General features: G+C 52.2%; 1 protein-coding gene across 6 annotated transcripts in view; it reads right to left on the reverse strand.

Moving 5' to 3' along the window:
• Positions 1 to 1202: 1202 nt before the first annotated feature.
• The window catches only part of LOC121589566 (mucin-17-like), a 39162-nt gene continuing 19438 nt past the window's right edge, over positions 1203 to 20926 (reverse strand). For 3 of the 6 annotated variants that reach the window (XM_041908575.1, XM_041908577.1, XM_041908576.1), the window contains 9 exons: positions 10170 to 10894; positions 9414 to 9557; positions 7991 to 8524; positions 7714 to 7911; positions 3840 to 7624; positions 3625 to 3759; positions 3344 to 3546; positions 2956 to 3267; positions 1203 to 2865 (listed from right to left, as the gene is read on the reverse strand). In XM_041908575.1, the coding sequence (XP_041764509.1) occupies positions 2443 to 2865; positions 2956 to 3267; positions 3344 to 3546; positions 3625 to 3759; positions 3840 to 7624; positions 7714 to 7911; positions 7991 to 8524; positions 9414 to 9557; positions 10170 to 10759 (6324 nt within the window). In that variant the 5' untranslated portion in view covers positions 10760 to 10894 and the 3' untranslated portion in view covers positions 1203 to 2442. Of the gene's footprint in view, positions 2866 to 2955; positions 3268 to 3343; positions 3547 to 3624; positions 3760 to 3839; positions 7625 to 7713; positions 7912 to 7990; positions 8525 to 9413; positions 9558 to 10169; positions 10895 to 14189; positions 14208 to 14772; positions 14857 to 20926 lie in introns of those variants that run through there. The other 3 variants (XM_041908579.1, XM_041908580.1, XM_041908581.1) reach the window with 3 other exon arrangements.

Here is a 20926-nt window from a genome sequence, read left to right on the forward strand (position 1 = left end):
AGCAGCTCCTTGTAGCAGCAGCAGGCACCACACCAGCGAAACGGGCGAAAACCAACCTCCCCTTGGGGAAACCTTTCAAAGAGGTTTCTTTGTGTGTGTGTGTGCGCGTGTGTACGTGTATGTGTGTGTGTGTGTGTGTGTGTGGGTGGATAAGAAGCAATTCAATACGCTTTCATACGCTGGTTCCATTTTGGTATCCTTTATGTGTTCATTCGCTGTTTCTCAGGACGTAGCAGGGGTTTCGTTTTTATTTTTTTCTGACACGCGCACCCAACAAAATAGAACTGAGTAGAAGGCGCAATACGAACGCATGTCCTTCAACCGAGAAAAAACGCTATCCTTAAGGTAGTATAATTTTAGTGTTTCAGTGCAGAACACTAGCCCTAGAAGTCGATACAACTTTCCTTCAGTAGTGAAACATAAGCGAAAACACAAAGAAGCATCCGGCAGCAGGGCGCAGAAACGCCATGGTGGGGGTGCGGTGCTTTGTAACTAGTGCTACCGCACCACATTCCCTTGCCCTGTTTACACACACACACACACACAGATACACATGCATATGCATGCACAGTCACAGGAGGGAAAACAGCTACTATGGACGCCCATGGGAACTTATTTAGCCACGGTGTTTTTAAAACGGGTTTGTTTTTCTTTCATATCGTATCATTCTGCAACGGTCGCGAAAGAGAGAGAGAGAGAGAAAGAGAGACGGATATAAAGGCAAGACAAGATAAAGACTCCGTTCTGTGTAAGTAACAGCAGGTGCAGAGCAGCGGTCCGATGCGCGCGGTGTTAAAGCAAAACAAACCCACACAAAGAGCCACCAATAGGTGAAACACACAAATAGTAGAAGGCTCTCGGAATAGCGCAGGTGAAGAAAGGAGGAGGAAAATTGTATTTTTCTTTTTTGTCCAAAACAACAAAAAACAAAAGAAGGAATACACACATGTGTGCGAGAAAGGTTATCTGAAATTGTAACAAACGTGCTTCTTTTTTTTACATAGAATCATTTGCCTTGAATGTCATTTGAAAGAAATAGTCGCATGTTGTTGCTGCTGCATGTGATTAAATAGTTTTATCTCGTTTCAGATAGGAAAGGCAATGCGGGGTGCGCGGGATTTTGGAACGAATTGTAACGCCAGCTCTTTGTGTAAGTAATTGTGTCATCAATCGCGCTCTTTAAATACTGCAAAGTCGTTCAATTATTTTGTATCTTCTATATATTGTTTATTGCTTTTACATACAAAAACTGTACGATCTCTCTACTAACTTGTCGCCATTCCCCAGCGTGTTGTGCCGTGTTTGCTGCTGCTGCTAGAGCAACCGGATCAACACCGACACTGCACTGCTTCTCCTGCTACTGCTGCTGCTGATATTGGTTGACTATACACAAAAAAACCGCAAATTAAATGTATTTTAAAACACAGTATTGCAAAAAGAAAACAAAACAACGCCTTCCCGCGTGGTTGCTGTTGTGCGCGGGGAATGGTCGTCGTACACACGCGCGTGCCTTTTGATGCGTATATGCGTAAACGGAAGGTTGCGCAAACGGAACCTTCTATGCATGTATGTCGTACGTAATAGGAGAAAATGTATGCATCGTACTCCAAGTTCGATATTTTCGTGCGTGGGCGGTAGTGGCTGGGTGGTGGTAACTATCCGTTTTTGCCACCGGTAGAAAATGATCCGCTCTATACAGATTTGTTGAGTGATTCTACGGAATTTTGTTGGTCTCTCTTTCTCTTCCAAGAACAAGCCCCGTATGTTGTGTGTCGGTGTGAGTTGTTATTGTCTTAATTACTTTCTGCTTGCATTCGTTTCTGAACTTCTTTTTTCCGTTCGGTCTCGTGTTCCGTATGTGCATTGGGTGTAATAACTCGGCTGGGCGATATTGTACACAAAAAACACACACCTTTCTCTAACATCCTTTTCCCTTATACCAGTTATATGCAGCGTTCAAATTATTGGCACAAAATATTCAACTTTTGTGACTAGGATTACCCCTGCCTCTCTTTCCTTCGCTCTCTCTCTCTCTCTCTCTCTCTCTCTCTCTCTCTCTCTCTCTCTCTCTCTCTCTCTCTCTTACTCTCTTCTGCATATTTTTCTTTTTTTATCAACGCTTTTTCTCTTATATCTCTCACTGTGCTCTTCTCACATAAACAAACGCGCACGGTGCCATCAGCTATACTTGTTGTATGAGATTTTTCCAAAATTATGCATCTACCCCATCTCACTCCACTCCATTCACTTCAATAAAATCCCTCCCCATTAACCCCCCCCAATGCTATTTAACTGGTAGACATTATGTACAAAACGTGCTCGTGAGAGTACGTCGATTACTACTACTATTACTGCTGCTGCTGCTGCTGCTGCGGCTGCTATTACTACTCTACAGCTGCGCTACAGACACATGGAGCTGTGGCGTGTGTCTCGGCTCCTCGATTACCGATCGATGGAAGTAGTAGTGGTTGCAGGGCTGCCACTATCTTCGCTTCGGCCAGCAGGAGCTGCTGCCATTTTCTCCGCAGTTCCTTCGCTTGAGGAGGTATCACTGCCAGCAGAAGAAGTAAAAGTAGAAGCGGTGGTAGTAGTGGTGGTAGTAGTGGTAGTACTCGTGCCGGTACTATCAGCAGCGTCCGCTGGTGACGTCGCATCAATGCCAACCGTTACGGAGGTGGTAACGCGTTCGAACATTAGATCATTCCCGACGGTGTTGCGTATCCAGGTGGAAATGTTTGAGGTAATCGAATTGTAGATGGCCGGATGCGGTCGCTTGCCACAGTTGCCGTGGTAGCTCAGTATGCCTTCCAGCTGCCACTGGCCGGACCCGTCCAGGTAGCACATCAGTGGAGCACCCTCGTCGTTCTGTGTGTGTTGTGGGAAACGAAGTTGGTAAGAACATTGCGCTGGTGGGTTGGTGTGGCATGCACAAAAACCATAAGCCAAAATACTTACGTAGCAGGTCGTTTTGTTGCTGTTCAGGAACCCGGCACAGATCGCATTCTCCGGCAGTACGCCGTTGTAGTGGATGGAGGAGTTGCACCGCTCCGTTGGGACCGTCGGTACGGGCAGATACTTGAGGTACTGCTCCGTCGTGGCCGTACTCTCGAGATCGGATCCCCAGCCGGCCGTTAGGCAGAGCTGCTCCGAATCGATGCTGGCCGCCTCCGCCAAACACACGCTGCCCACCATATCGTTCAGCTTGAGCGGGGCGGACAGTTCCAGCAGTGCGACATCGCCGGTGTACATGAACTGTTTGTACTTGGACTGCAAAGGGGAGAAGGCCGGAGACGTTAGAAGAGAAAGGGTGCAAAATGGGAGGGACTGGGCGATTTCTCCCTACCTGTGGATAGGGCACAACACGCTTCACGTCCACAATCTGGTAGGTAGCGTCCGCGGCAGCCGCGGCCGTATCTTCAAGCGAGGCATTAAACAGCGCACTGCCGGCAAACAGCTTCCAGCTCATGTCACCCACGTTTCGGTTGTTGACGAACTCCGTCTTGCCCATGATGCAGGTGTAGCTGGCCAGTGCCCACCGTGGAGAAACTGTGTGTAGAAGAAGAAGAAGGTACTGAACACTCTGTGGCACAGTGAGGAGCCCTACCACCCTACCGGAACACTTACCGATGCTGGCGGTACACTTGATGGCGGCATTGTTGCTGAACGCTAGCGCCAGGCTGGGCCACTGGTTCGGATCGGAGGCAACACCGCCCGCGATACGCTGCTCCAACGTGGGCTGGATGCGCTCCCGACCGCAGCCTGCAAAACAAAGGTAAGAAAGGTCCGATTTAGTAACACATAAAGCAGGCATTTTCCACACTCAGTGTAGTAACACTTACGATATTCCTCACAGTACAGCTGTAAACCCTGGTTGCACTCCATCGAGTGGATCGGTTCAAACTCGAGCCGGTTCTTCTCCGTCACCCGGTACATACTGTCCACCAACGAACCGTTGGCGGTGCTGACGCCGCCGCCGCCCACCTTCGTGAACAGGATCTTGCTAGCCCCGGCATACCCCAGCTCGGCACACACCATATCCGCCAGCGCCCCGTTCCATCCGTCCCCACAAACGGCCAGCGCTTCGGAGGAGTTGCGCTTCACGCGCAACCCACCATCGGCCCGATCCAGCTGATAGCAGTGCCACTCATCCGACCCGTCCGGGCACTGCGCATGCCCGTCGCAAACGTACGCACCCACCACACACCCCCCAGTGTGGCACTTGAAGCTGTCCAGCGGGCAATCGCACAACCGCTCGTCCTCGCCGTCGCTGCAATCGATCGCACCGTCGCAGCGCCACGCCTCCGGTATGCATTTGCGCTGCCCGGCACAGAAGTACTCATCGTTGGTGCACGTGTCCGGGCAGTTGCTCTCGTCGAACCCGTTCGCACACTGCTCCAGCCCGTCACACTTCCACAGCGCCGGCAGGCACGGCCCATTGCCGGTGGCCGGATTGCACGACAGCTCGTCAAAGTTGCAGCGCCACTCGCCGCAGCCCTGCTCGTCCGACCCGTCGTGACAGTGGGCAATGCCGTCGCACACGTGCTGCCGGGCAAGGCACACACCATCCTGGCACTGGAAGTGGCCCGGGCAGCCGAGCCGCTCGCAGTCCTGCTCGTCCGAGTTGTCCGAACAGTGCGACACGGAGTCGCACCGTTCCGCCTTCTGTATGCACGAGCTGCCGTCCTTGATCGAGGTGCCGTTGATGCACTCGAACTGCCCGACCGCACACTTGGTGAACATGGTGCTGGCACGCTCGAGCAGCAGTGTTTCCATGCGGGTGTCTTCGGGAGCAGGCGGCGTGCTGCTGCTGCTGCTGCTCGCTACTATTGCCGGCGCGGGTTCGCTAGCCGTTTCGTTCTCCTCAGAAAAGCGCGTTCCGATTAACGACGTTCCATTTGATCGCTCTGATCTAATCAAATGAAACGTCGTTTCGTCTAAAAAATGACCGGTCGTCGTGGTTGGGATGAGGGTGGCAGAGGATTCGGTCGAGGAGGCCGGCGATCCTGACTCCACGGTGACCCGCTCGGTGGTGGTGGTGGAGGCATCTTTCTTCCAGTTCAGCGGTATGACGCGCAGATCGTTGTCCAGTAGGTTGTTTTCGTCGGCAAGATCGTTCTCCTTCAGGCTGATCAGATCTTTCTCGATCGCGGTAATGGGGTCCAGGGCTTCCGTTACCACCGAGGGAGGTGGGTTGGTGGCAGCTGCTACCGTTGTCGTAGTGGTGCTGGCTGCTGTCGTCGTCGTGGTCGTCGTCGTTGTGGTGGTGGTGCTGGTGGTTGTCGACGACGATGTACTACTGCTGCTGGGAGTAGTTTCATCGGCTTGGTTTTGGAGCTTCTCACTCGCATCGATCGCCTTCAGCAGTGTGGTTTGCTCCTCTTCAGGAGTGGTCATTGCTAGTTGGTCCGCATCCCCGTTAGTGGTTGTTGTTTGCATCACCATCTCCGTACTATCGTCCATGTTGCTTGTTTCCGTCAGCATCGCTTCCGTCACACTTCCGACCAGCTGGTCCGTGGTGGAGGAAGCTCCTGCACTCGGCGCTGTTTCAGCCATCGTAGAGTTGTCGCTAGCAGTAGTCGCACTCTTCGACGCCTCCTTCGCCGTTCGTTGTTCCATCATAGTCGTTGGCTCTTCCATCTCTCGCTCCGTACTGGTGGCCACCATCTCTTCACCGCTGCTCGTCGTCTGCTCGACGATGTTCTTCGAGCTGGCGACCGACAGCAGCTCCTCGAGCGACTCCGTAGTGACCGGCACCGGGCTGCGGATCGTCGTCGTAATGTAGATCGTCTCGGTGACGTGCGCATTCAGCTGCTTCTTGTAGTCGGTCCGATCGCCGTCCTTCGCCAGCGGCACCACCTCCAGGTACTGGGGCTGCGTCTCGATCTCATAGCCCTCGTGCCGATCCAACCCCTCGTGCAGTATCTTCACCAGGCTTGCGTTGTTTTCCGTCTCCGGCAGGAACGGGGACTCATTGTGGCCGGCCAGAATCGGTGCGGTTGTTTCCGCCTCCACTACCGTTTCCGTCACCGCGTACGAGCCAGCTCCAGGTGCGCTACGTGCGCTCGAGCTTTCGATCGACGGTAGGAAGGGGTTCGTTTCGTCCTGTACCTCCGAATCGCGCCCGAACGCTTCCGTCGAGGTGGCGAAGCTTGTCGACGAGCGCCACTGTTCGAGGGAGATCGGGCTGGACGTAGCGTACACGGTGTTGTCAGCCGTATCGTTCGAGGACAGCGAACGTCCCTCGAATCCGTTCACCACCGTGGTGGAGGAAGATCCGGCCGGAGTGGCCGGAGTGGTCGGTTTTGGTGGGACGAAGAAGCTGGACGTGGATGGCATCGGTGTGTCGTCCACGATCGTTTCGGTGACGGGTGCGGGTGTATCATCCTTTCCGCTCTGTTCCGTTACCGTTACGATGACGTTCGGGGTGGAGCTTTCGATGGTGCTGGAGTGTTTGAGCATTGATTCTTGGTCCACAAACATGAAGTCGGGCAGTTGCGAATCATCATCCGTCGTTGAGGGGACCAAAGGCGATGTGGACGAACGTTGACCGCTGGTGGTAGTTGTGGTTGGGATGGTTGTTTCACGTTCCGTAGTGGATACAATCACTTGTTGCAGTAGTTTACCGGTGGACGACTCGGTCGATTTGTGGTCGGCGTCGATACTGGAGGAAGGTTCTGGTTCGCTAGTAGGTTCTGGTTCACTTGCGGGTTCAGGCTCGCTCGTAGGTTCGGGTTCACTCGCGGGCTCAGGTTCGCTTGCTGGCTCCGGTTCGCTGGATGGTTCGGGTTCACTAGTCGGTTCGGGTTCGCTGGAAGGTTCCGGTTCGCTCGTGGGTTCCGGTTCGCTCGCAGGTTCCGGTTCACTCGCAGGTTCGGGCTCTGAGGTCGGTTCCGGTTCACTTTTAGGCTCAGTTTCCGTGGTAGAAGCTTCAGTAGATATAATCAACTTGGCGGAATGATCACTAGTCGATGCTTTCGTGTACGTATCTGAGCTACTTGATTCCGGCTCCGAAGCAGGTTCAGGTTCGGGTTCGCTCTTCGGTTCCGGTTCTGGTTCCACCGTTGCTTCTGGCTCACTAGCTGGTTCGGGTTCACTAGCAGGTTCGGGTTCACTAGCGGGTTCGGGCTCACTAGTAGGTTCGGGTTCAGTCTTAGGTTCCGGTTCACTAGCAGGTTCAGGTGCACTAGCAGGTTCCGGTTCACTAGCAGGTTCGGGTTCACTAGAAGGTTCCGGTTCACTAGCAGGCTCAGGTTCACTAGCAGGCTCAGGTTCACTAGCAGGTTCCGGTTCACTAGCAGGCTCAGGTTCACTGGCAGGTTCTGGCTCGCTTGCTGGCTCCGGCTCGCTAGCTGGCTCCGGTTCGCTTGCAGGTTCCGGTTCGCTTGCAGGTTCCGGTTCGCTCGCAGGTTCCGGTTCACTCGCCGGTTCCGGTTCGCTTGCAGGTTCCGGTTCACTCGCCGGTTCCGGTTCACTCTTTGGTTCCTCGTGTGTCTCCTCAACGCCATTAATCGCCGGGACGGGCGTGTAGCACGTGCGTCCATCTTCATCATTCAACAGCATTCCCTTTGGACAGGTGCACAAGAAATCACCAACCTTTGGATCGAACGTACAGCCATACTCGCAGCTGCAAAGAAGCAAGGAAAACCCCAAACAAACCAATTCCATTACCAGACCGTTTACAATGCCGCACCAGCACATTGCTTCGTTACTTACTTCTTGCCCGAGCTTCTCATGACGCAAACGTCCGGCAATCGCGCCACACGGATCGTGTTCGTCGGCACGATGTACGTGGACAGATAGTTGCCGTTCTGCTGCAAGAAGTTGTTCAGCCGGTGCTTCATCGTGTCCTCGGACATCTGCATCGTGTTCGGTTCCCAGCTGACACGGTAGTCCACCACCACCGAGCCGGGCCTATGCGCGCGAAAAACACAAAAAAGGTGACACAAAAGGTTAGAGGCGAATGGTGTATAAACAGCGCCACGGCACTTACTTCATGTTCAGAATCTTCACATAGATCGGTCCTCGGGCGTCCGGTGTGCTGAGCGTGTCCTTCAACTCTTCCTCTAGCTCCATCGCGAGCGCCCTGTAGGCGGAGCTGTTCGGGTTGCGGTAGTCGTCCAAAAACTCCACATTGGCGAGCGTAATCTGTCCCTCGAGCGTGTTCGGCACGTACACGGTGCTCTCCTCGGTCGCGGGCGGAACGGGCGGTAGGGTCGAGGAGCTCGGAGAGGGCGAAGGAGTCGTTGGATATTCGCTGCCAGTGCTGCTGGTGCTGGTCGTTGGGGCGGTGGTGGTTCCATTTCCTGGTCGCGTTTTGCCGCCACCGAACACACCCGCCGACGCTACCTTGTCGCCGAACTGGCGCGACTCGACGGGGGTTGGACTGTCGTTGAAGATCACGCCGGAACCGGCCAGGATGGCGACCACGATGACGGCCAGTAGCACGGCCAGCCCGAGCAACCAGAACGGCCAGTTTTTGCGCTTCTTCTCGCGCTTGTCCTTCGTGACGTAGAGTTTTTCACCCCTGGGAAACGAGTGTAAAGTGGCCAAGATTGGACGAGTTAGAATTTGTTGAATGCAGCACGTGAAGGTGATTGGTATGTACAGATAAACAGTATTTACAACAGATTGAACCATCCCAAAAACAAAGCAACCATGTATGGGGGGGGGGGGCAATGGCGTGGCGAATATTGTGTTCTCAGCAACCAACAGAGTAGGCCGTGTCCCGCAAGCAGCCACAGATAGTTTAGCAGATTAAGAAGAGTTTGCCACCGTAACCACTCTGTACCAGTATGTGTGTGTATGTGTGTCCGAGTATTGAAGAAGTCCCAGCACCTTGTTGACGGTCATTCGCTGCTGTGTTAGATGAAGGATCGTATAGTCATTGTGCGAGGGATTCGGTTTAGTGACAGGTCCCCTGTTGATGTTTCGTGTTCTCGAATGCATGACGTTCTTTGAGGTTCGTTGTCAGTTGCGCGCCCAGCTCTCCAAGTGAAGGGAGGACAGTTTATGATTCCATGGTGAGCAATAGTATTCACAAGTAAGGGAAGAGATTAATTAACCCCCGCTAACTTCCATACTGTTTTGTCTACTTTCATGTACAGTGCGCGGTGTAAAGAAGATCGTGAACGAGGAACAGACACGCGGAACCAAAGCAAACGGCTACCACAGATGTGCAGATTACCACCAAGCGGAACTAAAGCGAGGCACGAACAACCCAAGAAAGGTTGTGAGCCCGTGTACCGGGTGTTGACGACATTGGGCTGCTTAATGATTGTGTGATGATGACGTTTGTCGGGTGCCGAGGATTATTCGAATGCCGCCGTGAGTATGTTTGTATACATGTGTGTGTGTGTGTGTATGTTTGTGATAGTGACAGGGGGGAAAGTCAGCGGGAAATGGGGTGCAGGTACCTCGTGATTTTGGTCCACTGTTTATAGTCCATCGTTCCGGGGGCGGGCTCATTAACCGAGTGCCCGGTGTAGTCGACACCGCGGACACCCTGACGTCCGTACACGGGATGGCCGACGCCGTGGCGTGACTTTTGGAAGGAGACACTATGTATGGGCGAAGCCAGCATTTGCAGCAGTGGGTGGAGGTTTGGTGACGAAACCCACCCCGTACCAATGTACGTAACACGTACGAGCACCCAAAATGGCCCAAGGGTAACACACAGGAAACACACAAAAAAAAGTAAAGCGAAAGGAACAAACGAAGAACACAGTAAAAGAGAGAGAGAAAGAGAGTGAGATTGGAAATGGCGAAAGAAAAAAAACACACATAAACAAACACACACACACACAAACGGAAATGCAAAAGAAAAACAGTGTGCAGTGGGCGAGGAAAAGGATATTAGGGGTGAGAAGGGAAAAAAAGGGTGAAAGTGGGAAATTGCAAAGGAATGTGTTACTGTTGATAATTAGCCAGCAGTGGACCAGGTTCTGTTTTGTTTTTGTTTTTTTGTAGTGAAATGTAACCGAAACACGCGCGCCATATTAGACGGGGATTAATTTGGATGAAAACAAAACCAAAAAAAGACTTGGCTGGGTGATGATTGGGCAACGCAGGAGGGAAAACAACACGCGCACCCAACACAGGCGGTTGCGTTCCGTGCGCGGCAAGCATCGGTCTGAGAGCAGCGGTCCCGGCCACCCGGCGTGTCCACTTACCTCATAAACTTCCGGTGCTCGTTTACCGGCACAAAGTACTCGTCGTACGGATCGCCCAGATCGACCTCGGTATCCTTCTTGGCCGGCAGGGCGCCCGCACCACCGTGCGTCCCATTCTGATGGTGCCCGTTCGTTGCTGGCGGCTTCGAGGACATGTTGAGCAGCTCCAGGTTGACGGCTTCGGCCAGCGGCTTCTCGCCTACCGGCTTCCCGTTGACCGACACGACGCCGAGCGACTTTTCGTCCTTCCCCTGGCCGAACGAGCTGAGCGGACGCTTGTCCTGCTCGAGCTCGAACGCGGGATTGTCCAGCCCGTTGGATTTGGCGGAACTGGGCGAACCGCTGCCACCGCCGCGGTTCAGCACCGGTGCGTACTCGTTCGTGGTTTCGGCGTCCGGGCCGGCGGCCCCCATCGGTACCTCGATGTGGCGCGGCGACGGCGTCGGAACGGCCGTACTGTTCGTGCGCGAGCTTTGATCTTCATCCCCGATCGAGAGGGAGATTTCGTTCTTGTAGGCGTAGGCACCACCATCGCCACCGTTGCTCTGCTGGTGGTGATGATCGTTGCTGGACGACCCGGTCTCGTCCATGTTGGCGGCGTCGGCTAATGCGCCCTTCAGCACACGAGCGCTTTTGTGGTTCACTTTTTCAACAGGGTGTTTCCGTCTAGCCGGAGTTTTGCTTGCTTACACTTCGGACACGTCCTACACAGCTTCTGGCGGCTTCTGAGTGAGATAGAGAAAGAGAGAGAAGAGAAAAAAGCGATTAACAACAAAGTACATTCAAAGTTGGCAAAGAAAAACCACACAGAACCCACTAGATGGGATCATATTCGTTCATATGACTCTTTTTTTTACTAACAGTACGTTTGCATATTCGGTAATCCGAACCCGGACCACGGATCCGATGGCTGATGACGTCACTATACAAGTACACACAGCTACCCCTATCGCTCGGTGGTCAACTCCAAGAAAGGTAGGCAGGCCCAAATTCGGTTTTGTGCAATTACTACGTGGACTGCAGCACTGAGCGGCAAAGTAAAGAACCATACACACATACACACAAACACACACTCGTCCGTAGGTCCGGCTGTAGCACGGACAGTCTTTGCCCAGGCTTAGTCGCACCCAAAGCAACGATTTTTGCACGCGTGTTTTTTTTTTTGCTGTTGTACGCCACACGGACACTTCAACAAGGCGAATGACTCCTCCTGTGGCCTGTGCGCTGGCCTGCAATCGTGCAGCTCCACAGTACGCTCTGGGCTCTGGTTATGATCTGGTTTTCGACTCGATGATTTGTCTGGCTGTCTGGTGGCTGCCAGGTGGAGAAGGCGTGGGGGCAATAAGTCGCGTGATTGTGTGCCGTCGTGCAGGGCACTGTTGTTGTTGTTGTTGTTGTTGTTGTTACTGTTGGTAAGCAACACCAACCAACCCAACAGACTGAACTGTGTGTGTTTGTGAGGGCATGCCGTGGTTGTGCGGGAGTCGCCATCAGAAACAGAAGAAAGCAAGTGTTTCGTGGCGCACTGCATTTTCTTCTTTTTTTTTTTTGCAAAACGAGAAGGGTATGGGGAGTGTTAAGAGGGGCGTCCTCGTCCGAAAGGGACAACAAAAGGAAGCGCAGCTTGAGCATGCAAGAAGAACCCCACGGTTTGGCCGGGCGGCTAGCAACGCCGTTGCTGTTTGGTTGGAGTCCTTTCGGAGGGCAAAACAGGTTTCGTCTCGCTTTTGACGAAATATTTCTGCATTTGCCTGGCGTGGCCCCGTGGTAATGTTGCCCAACCTCAACATCCTCAAGCGATCCTACACACTAAAGCACGTTTCGTTGCGGTTGTGTGTTTATTGCACGGCCGTGTTATTTGCGCTTCTTCCGTCAGCTGCCCTGGTGCGTGTGTCTCCTGTAGGGCTCTCTTCTCTCTCTGTGTGTGTTTGTGCGCGCAGTGAGGTGTAAACGGTGGGAAGAACACGTGGAAGAACACGCGAAGAGCACACCATGAATTCCAGAAAAGGGATCTCCAGCCACCAAGCCCGCGCAGCAGAGAGGGAAAGTCTTGGGCATAGCTCTCTTTCTGCAAACAGGTTCTTTGTCTGCGGCTCGCGACCTGTGCACCCTTGAGGAGGGCGAGGGAGGAGCTGAAGGAATAGTGTCTGTGTGTATGAGAGAGAGAGAGATATATATATAGAGAGAGTAAAGGCAGAAGAAAAGCCCACCAAAAGGGATTGGCAGGTAGCGGCGCAAATAATCCCCCTGTGTGTCCCGGGGTCTGTGTATGCGTCAGCTCCCTCAAAAAAACAAAAAGGGGGTCGTCGGCAGGTCGTGTGAAAGGATGAAGCGAGAATATGAACCCTTCGGTGTTTTGGAGGAGTGGGAGAGGGTGCCTTTTTATTGTTGTTGATGTTGTTGGTTGCGTGCCTCCACGAAACAAAAAATGAGCGGGAAATGAGGTTCCCAGGTTGTACTGTTGGGGGCCGAAAATGGGGGCATTTGTGCAATGTAGCGAACCCCCGGGAAGGCTTGAAGAGAGGGCGTGCTTTTCTGCTTCCCGGAAAAGGACCTGCGCTGGGACCCAAATTTCAATTCGTTTCGTAATTTCGTTTATGCTCTCAGGGCATCACTACAATTTATCCACTGGCTCAATCACAATATCCCAGCGATAAATGGAGCGTTTTGTGTGTTAGTTCGTTTTGCAGCACTGAGACTTTGAGTGAGGAATGTGTAGACATTGCGCGAAAATAAAACAACGCTTGGTGCGCCCTCGCTAAATTGCGCACCACTCTGTGTGTGTGTGTGTGTGTGTGTGTGTTTTTGTGACTGGCTTTGGAGCATTGGAGGTGCTCCACGGGTGGTTTTGAAGGGGCACGGGCACCCTCAGGCCTGCTGTGGATATACAGGGCTAAAAACTCGTTTACGGTATCTGATGCCTAGGTGCAGCGCTGTCGAGAAAGGAGGGAGTGGTGTGCGCACTCCAACATACACACACACACACACACACACCCTCGGTGGCCAAATCGAGCCGACCTGCGGAATGCGGTCAGTAGTAAAATAGATCAGGAAATAATGGCGACACACAGCGCTAGGTTTGATTTCGTTCGGCTATCAAGCAGCAGCAGCAGCAGCAGCTGTGTTACGGTTCTGTGCATTCTGAAGGACAGAGAACAGAATCCCACGTTTCGGGGGTGGACTTGGGGTTATGTTTTATGATTGAAAATTGGATTTTAGGTTCCTACCCAACTAGACAAAACATTTTACCCTGACCACCAAGTCAGCCAGCGGACTGTGTAGCCAGCGCCGTTGGCATCTGTGCTGGAGGTACACAAGCGAGCCGAGATCTCGTTTTGCTATTAACCTCCTAGATCTGGTAGCACTAGTCGTTTCTTCCTCATTCAACACGTGCTGCGTGAACGGGGGATTGACGATGTCTGACAGGTGTGCGCACACGGGGTACGTCAATATACATCACCCGATCACCCGTCGTCGTCACGTTGGCTGTTGCTGCTGCTGCTGCTGCTGCTGGGGATGACAGTTACAGTTGTAGTTGGCGATGATGGCGGTGAAAGCGCCGGTAGTGTACGCACCGCATAAAAAGGCGAGTGAGTCTGGATTTCCTGTTCCTGACGAAAAACTGGTTCGTGATCACGCTGAAAGTGAAATAGTAAGAGCTACCCTACCGCAGCGTACTGCAGCGGGCTCATTACGAACATCGCTGGGGTACGGCGCTGTACCGAGGCGCAGGTGATGTAATGCAGACTCTGTTATCTCTCACTGTGTGCCTACAACAAGTACGCGTGTGTACCGTACGTACTAGCGAGCGAGAAATCGTTTCCTCAAGTAAAAGGACGAACGTATTTTTGCCCTCTTAATGATTTCTCCTCCAGTTCACTCAACGCGAAGTACCACTGGACTGGAAATCACTGGACATATATACACTACACATTAACCACTCACAAGAACCTTCACCAACGATATAAGATGCCCACTTCATGCGGCATCCGTTTTATGAGGTACTTTCAAACAAAATACCCGATTCTAACACCACCGCTGGCCGTTGGGAACTCTGTTGCTTTGCGTTTCTGGCGAGGCCTTCTACCCGCACAACAGGTTTTGCTGGAGAATCACACGCAGCACCAGGAACTTGGCACTAAAACTCGGCGACGCAAACAAACGAATGCCCAATGTCGACGATATTGGGTTGTTGTATTGTTTTCCGCTGCGGGAGCCTCGCACTTGGTTCACTTTCACTTGACACCGACCCGTTTTTTGTTTGAATTTTGCGTCGAAACCACCGCGCGTACAATAAAGCAGCGCACCGTTCCACCGTACTGCTTCCGTCTTCGATGTGAACGTTTCTCTATTTAGAAGATCGGTTGCTTCAAACGCCTTTCGTTAAGAACGGAATAATGCGCTCTGCTGAAGGCTGGCTACCCTCTTTATTTCTTGCTTTACTTCCTACTGGTTCAACTCTCGTGCTCTCGGCGTGCGCTCTCAGCCGTATCGTGGTAACCCTTGGCTCGCCCAATGGACTTGGAACTCGAAGCACAGAGTTTCGACTTAATTATATCGCTCGAGCGCCGACGACGACGACGACGATGACGATCACCCTTACCACAACAAAGTTATGATGGCGAGGACATCTGACTGTGGCGTAGGAAGCACTAGCTAGCAGCAAGTATATCTGCTCCGTGCGAATGTTTCCGTTCGACTGGTGACCGGTGGGAGTTCTGGAGCGCGCGCTCTAGCCAAGACGCGCACGCAGCAAGACTGAGACCGTAAAACCCAACGCCTTAAGATGGACGGAAATGGACGGAAATGTCGGTGCCATAATTTGCAAGCGACTGTCCGTCCGACCGACCGGCCGGTTTGAAGGAACGTGTGCGCCTGTCATTAGGCAGCCGATCCCTATCGTGTGCGTGTGTGTGTGCGTTTTTGGTGGCATCCTTCCACCGTTTTTTTTCTGCAGCCAGCGTCCTTTATGGGCGGTGTGTCGTTAAACCAGTGGCGGCAAAAACGAGATGGCATGCAGGCGGGGATGCGTCGGGACAGACGTCTGTGCCTATGCTCGGTCGGGCGACAGTGGTTCTAATCGCTGGCGGATGATCGTCGAAAGAGGTAAATGTACACATGACTCATGCGATCTGACTGCTTGCCGTGTGTGCGTGTGTGTGTTGGTGTGCTTCCAGAAAAATATGCAAACGTTGTTCTTTTGCAGCTTAAAAGGCGGAAGAATGGGGGGGGAAGGGGACCCTAATGAATGTGTTTGTTATTGCACGCCACACCACGCCGAAAGGCTGTAAAGGCTCACAGGGGCAGCAGCATTAATGGTGAATGGTGCACCGACTCGCAAAAGGCAACTGAAACGATGTGGCCCGGTGGGTATCAATTGTGGCAGATGGCAATAAAACCTGCCCATAAAACGGTGGTGCAGACGGCTCTCTTCTGGCCAACATTCAGCAAGGCGGCATTGACTTCAGCGCACATTATAACTCGTCCAGCGTAATGATGCAGCGTTTTACCGCACACCAAAACGCATAGAGCGATGCGATAACGCGATGTGTGTCTCCCCCGGTGAGTCCCGCGTGGCCCTGAGGGGCATTGCTGTGTCGGTGGCTCACGCGAGAGAAGGTGCATCCCCATGCATGGGGCCAAACAATTGTCTAGTTATTGGCGAAAACTTTCCCGCACGTCCATGTTTTTTTTTTTAATGGGAAGTGAAGTAATTGTAGGCTCCCTTGGTGTGTTCTGCTGGACGGATGACGGAAGACGGTGGGTCTAGGTCATTGGAGTAGGCAAGGTGGGCAAGGTAGCAGTAGCTGCGGGCCAGGGCGCTCCGACATGGGAGAATAGAACAGATTTAAATTGCATTAACGTAGCTTTTGGTGGAGGAGCTGCTTACCAGCCAACACAGACAGGCATCGGATGATAAAAGACGCAAGACACCGATACCCTGGTGGGCCATCCATGTACACGTACGAGGTGTGAGAATTGTATTGTTCTAGCGATAAAATATGGTAGTTAGCGGTACCTACTTATGCTACGATCAGCAAATGCGGAGATGTGTTATGCGCTAGCCCTGAGAGGAGGTACATATTAATGTCGTAAATATACTCCCTGCGGAGCAACTGTATAACTTGGTCCCGGGGGGGAAGATCATCAGTGGAGGTGTTGTAAAATCCAAACTCCACTTTCGTAGCTCACTCTTAAGGTCAAACTTAAGTCCTCCCTCCACCTGTGTTCATGAACCAGTGCTCCATTCTTTTCCCGTGTCAAGACTAAACCCAGATCCGGTCGATGGGCAACTTAACGCGTCCATTCGTTCGTCGCGACGTTGCCTTCAAACGTCAAGATGTGCACACTGCTCTCTGACCTAAACCTTGTAAGAATGCATAAACACAAGTCGCGCTCGGTGGAGCGACGTTCCGCGCCATATGCTTCCGTCTCCCAGCAAACGGGAAGTTCCTCCGATTCTGGCTCCGTTGGTGGTGGTGGCGTTTGTTTGTCGATCGAACGGCATGTAAAATATGGTCCAAAATCAACAAACTTCGCCAATGTTTTCATTTCTGAGTCGAGCCGTTGACCACGTTTGAAGCGTTTTTCGCTTGCCCGGGTAGCTAATGTTTGACATGGCCGGCCAGGGCTGCCCGATATGGACAGTTTGTTGGTTGTTTGTTGGTTGATCGGTCAAAACTGTTGGGGGAAGTGCGCGTCGTGTTGGTGCCTTGCCGGTGACTAAGTAATGAGAGGGGTTCGTAGAATATACGTACCCAAGTACCCAAGAGAGCCAGATGTGTTTGGCGATGATTAGGCCGAGCTGTTGTTTTACTGATGAAGTGTAAAGTGGCAGTTACCTGCAAATGGCCAACTCCACACCAAGCCTTGCTCACGGAACCTCACGGCTAAGGTTAGCTGGGGCTTTGTTTTTCGCTTGCTCTACCTTTCCATCCAAACGGATGCACAATACAATACAGCACAGCGCAAGGAGGAAAGGCCTACACATCCGAAGCTGCAGATGAGCGCAGATGGTGGTAAACGTTGCGAATCTGTCACTTCTTTTCTAACCGTACCGTGTGCCCAAACCGAAATGGGTGTGTGAACCCGTTCGTTTCCTCATCGCCCGGAGGTCACAGCTTTGGAGCGGAGGGGGGCCGGTGGGCGTGCAAGGTTAGACGAGATTTCAAAGCTCGCAGGCTAGGCGGGTGCATTCGGAACGCCAGCAGTAGCTGGGCTTGGTGTGGCTGTTTGTGTTTGTGTTGTGTTTTTTTTCGATTCTTTCTGCGGTGGAAAACTTGTTTTGCTGCTATGCCTTCGAATGTGGACAAAAGGTGTCTACTGCGCGTGTTTTTTTGAGTCAGCCTTCTGTTGCAGTTTCAAGAATCGTTTGAATTTCCTAACGGAATGAAGCTTGACTTTCCACCAAACGGCCGGGATGTGCATGAATAATTGAGATGATTTACTACCTATATGGAACCATTGGAATGTTGAAACAAGGAATGAAACTTGGTGTTGGTTTTACAACCCTCCTCCCGCCAGATGCCATAACCCCTTCCTCCGTCCGGAGCACCGATATGTATGAGGTATGTGTCAACGTCAAGACACTTCCCTCGATCTCTCCAGGTCCGGGTCCAGGTCTTGCGAGATGACGGGGGTTTTGCTTACACGCGCCCGTTCCGCCCGTTAGAATGTCAATAAATCACGCCATTCTGTCGCCAACGGTCCGCGGCTCAGCTCACGGTGTCAGCTCGTTGGGTTTGTTGGGTGGGTTTGTTTGGCACGTTTCTGAATCATGCACCCCCGAACGCACTCAACCATGGAACCGGAAGTTTGCGTGAGAGAGCAACCGAAAAACAACGCTGGCAATCGATGCTTGATCGTGCACAGGTTGCGTTTGCGGTGCCCGGCCTTACCCTTTGACACACGGGGGGTTTTGGGTCACCTTATAGGTAGAATGCTACCAAACCGATCGGATGGCTATTGGTAGCCACTGCAAGGGGGGGCTTGTTACCTCAGAGTGGGTCGCTTGATCGGAAGGTTATGTGATTGATGAACTGACCTACTCAGTACAGGACGGACGGTTGCGCTTCGATTGGTGTGTACGGAGGAATTGAGAAGGGAAGCTCAACTTTGGGGCTGTTTGCATACGCGCAGACCGGGTGATGATCATGATGATGCGCTTGTTTGACGTAGATCCGACGGTCCGAAGCTGCGCGTAGAATGGGATGGAACCGATCAGCTCTGGCAGACGCGGGAGCAGCAGAGCCCATCTAAAGAAGATTGCTACCTACCGTTGTTGTGCGCAGCACGAAGAGATGGAACTCCGATTTGTAATTGTCCAATTCTGAAACGAAGTGCTTTGCTTGCAGCTGCCCGCCGCGAAGGAAATTGGACCATTTGATGAGGATGAGTCGATTCAAAAATCGTTCGATGTTCGTTTGGTAGCTGCGTTTTAGTGGTCTGTAATTTTGCCATCAACCTGAACTCAAGGTGAGTTCTTTCCACGAAAGTAGATGACTCCCGCGTACTACACGTCGTGCAGGGTTTTCACAACAAAATGTTCAGAACAAAGCAGAAGCACCAACTCCCAAAACACAGTTCGAGGGAATTACAAAATGTATGTTGCAATTGATGCAAAAGTAAATGGTACGCTCACCTGATCAAATAACACGCTTTAGGCGTCATCACGCGCCCGTCATTTAAAAGCATAATTTGTTATACGCCTTGAAGGGGTTGGGTACGGATTGCAGGGTTTTACTGCGGCCTACTGGTTGGTATTTTATTTTAATGTTATCACCCGCCCGACCTTGATCGTCATTTGAATGTTACAGTCCTCGGCGCTAGCGAGTGAGCGCGTGTTGAATGATTTATGAAGCGCCGTTCGAGTGGCGAAACGGAAAGTATCTCTCCCTGTGCTCCCTTGTACTGATTGCGATGGGTGTGGGGGCGACTACGTATCGCGGGATTGCGTGGGGATCGCGGCTTTGCGACAACAAAACGGGCAGAACGTGCCCCGTTTCTGGGTGACACGGCGAAACCACCGGCAGAAAGTGGTGCAATGCGAGCGCAAGTGGTCGTTGTGCATTCTGCGTTGCGTCTGGAAGACATTTTGCATGCAAAAAGGCACCCATTACACACACACACACACACACACACACACACACACACACACACACACACACACACACACACACACACACACACACACACACACACACTCAAACTGACCATGGGTCAGCGGCATTCGTTCGTGAAGGTTTTGCCGGCTAGGGAAGACAGAGAGTAAACTCGAGAAGTCATCAAGCGGCGGCCACTCCCGGGCTGGGTCGTGTTATCCCGCGGGAAGGAACAATTGAAGGCGCGTACTGGGCGGGACGGGCACGACGGGCAAACGGGGGTGTAATGAGCGTCTGAGTTGATTTACTTTTCCCAGAGGCTGTTCGTCTTGACTGCGAGACGACGCGACCGTTGATGCAAACCAACGTCGCGTCTCGCTGCGGTTTTGCATTTTGCAGCACCATTGCTCACGCCATTGCGCGGGGCGTGATTGAATGTTTGGCGTGCAATTGTAGCCTGGCAACTATTCCATTTGTCCCGCGGCTCAAGTGTCACACACATACACAGAGGGGGTTGAGTTTTGAGGGATTGAGGGAAGCAAGACTAGCTCGAGAGTGGATGAATGTGACGTGGCAGACGTACACTGATTGAAATTATAATCATCTCATTAGATCGTATTGACTGATTGTAGCAGAGCCCTCCGGGGGGCAGGAGCGAACGATGATTACAGTGCTTGCTAATTAATCATAGATATTTGCGTCCCGCCTGTGTCAAGGGGCAGTTTGAGGGTAATTTTCGACTCTAAGTGAGTTTGTCACTGTGCTTTGTGATCGCAGCCCCAGCTGGGAGGACAAATATAGGGAATTATCTTCAAAGGTTTAAAACGAAACGTGTCTTAAGATCACTTATAACAGGTTAACGGATCGCGTGATCGACGGAAGTCATTAATCTTCATAATGATAAACAACAACACAAAAAGGAAGATGTAAATTGGACACACTCTGCACAGTTAATCGAAAGGATACTCGCAACGGTCGCTAAGATGAAGCTTAATTAAAGGTTTCCAGGCGTGGAACACCCCCCTCCCTCGGCAATGTTACAAAAACCAAGGAATCGAACAAACTTCCAACAGTTGTCATTATTTAATTTATTTAAATCGTTTTCATTTGAAGGATACCGGATCGCGCTCGGGGACGTTGATGGACGTGAGGGCTGTGCGTGATCGTGCGTGTGTGCGTGTGTGTGTGTGGGAACAAGCGTGTAGCATTGAGCATGTACGGAATATTGATTTGCCTACCTTACAAGTGCAGCTGAACCAATGGTCCAGCTTTAAGTGGATGACTGGCGCAATCGTTCCTGATTCTGGTTGGCGGTGGGCAACCGTGCGCTCCTTAATCCGTCAAGATAGTCCAAGAGAGGACGTACCTACACTAGAACTCTAAAGGCACTTGTGTGTTGCAAGAAAAATAGCTTCCTCGGAGGTGAATGGAGCCACGACGCTGGGCAAAAAATCGCGTTCATATTTTGCCCTCGGTACCGGTCGCGCCCGTGGTTGAGTGTCGAGTGTTTGGGGTGAGTGCACTGGCCTGGCAGCAATACCTTCAGCGTGAAGGTGATCCCCACTTCTCGCCGACTGGTTTTGCAGACATCTTTCGGTGCGTTACCTTTACCGTCTCTCTAATCGATCAACTTTAGCACCGGATTCGTCGTTGTCG

Source organism: Anopheles merus, chromosome 2R (assembly GCF_017562075.2).
Source record: "Anopheles merus strain MAF chromosome 2R, AmerM5.1, whole genome shotgun sequence".
Classification (NCBI taxonomy): domain Eukaryota; kingdom Metazoa; phylum Arthropoda; class Insecta; order Diptera; family Culicidae; genus Anopheles; species Anopheles merus.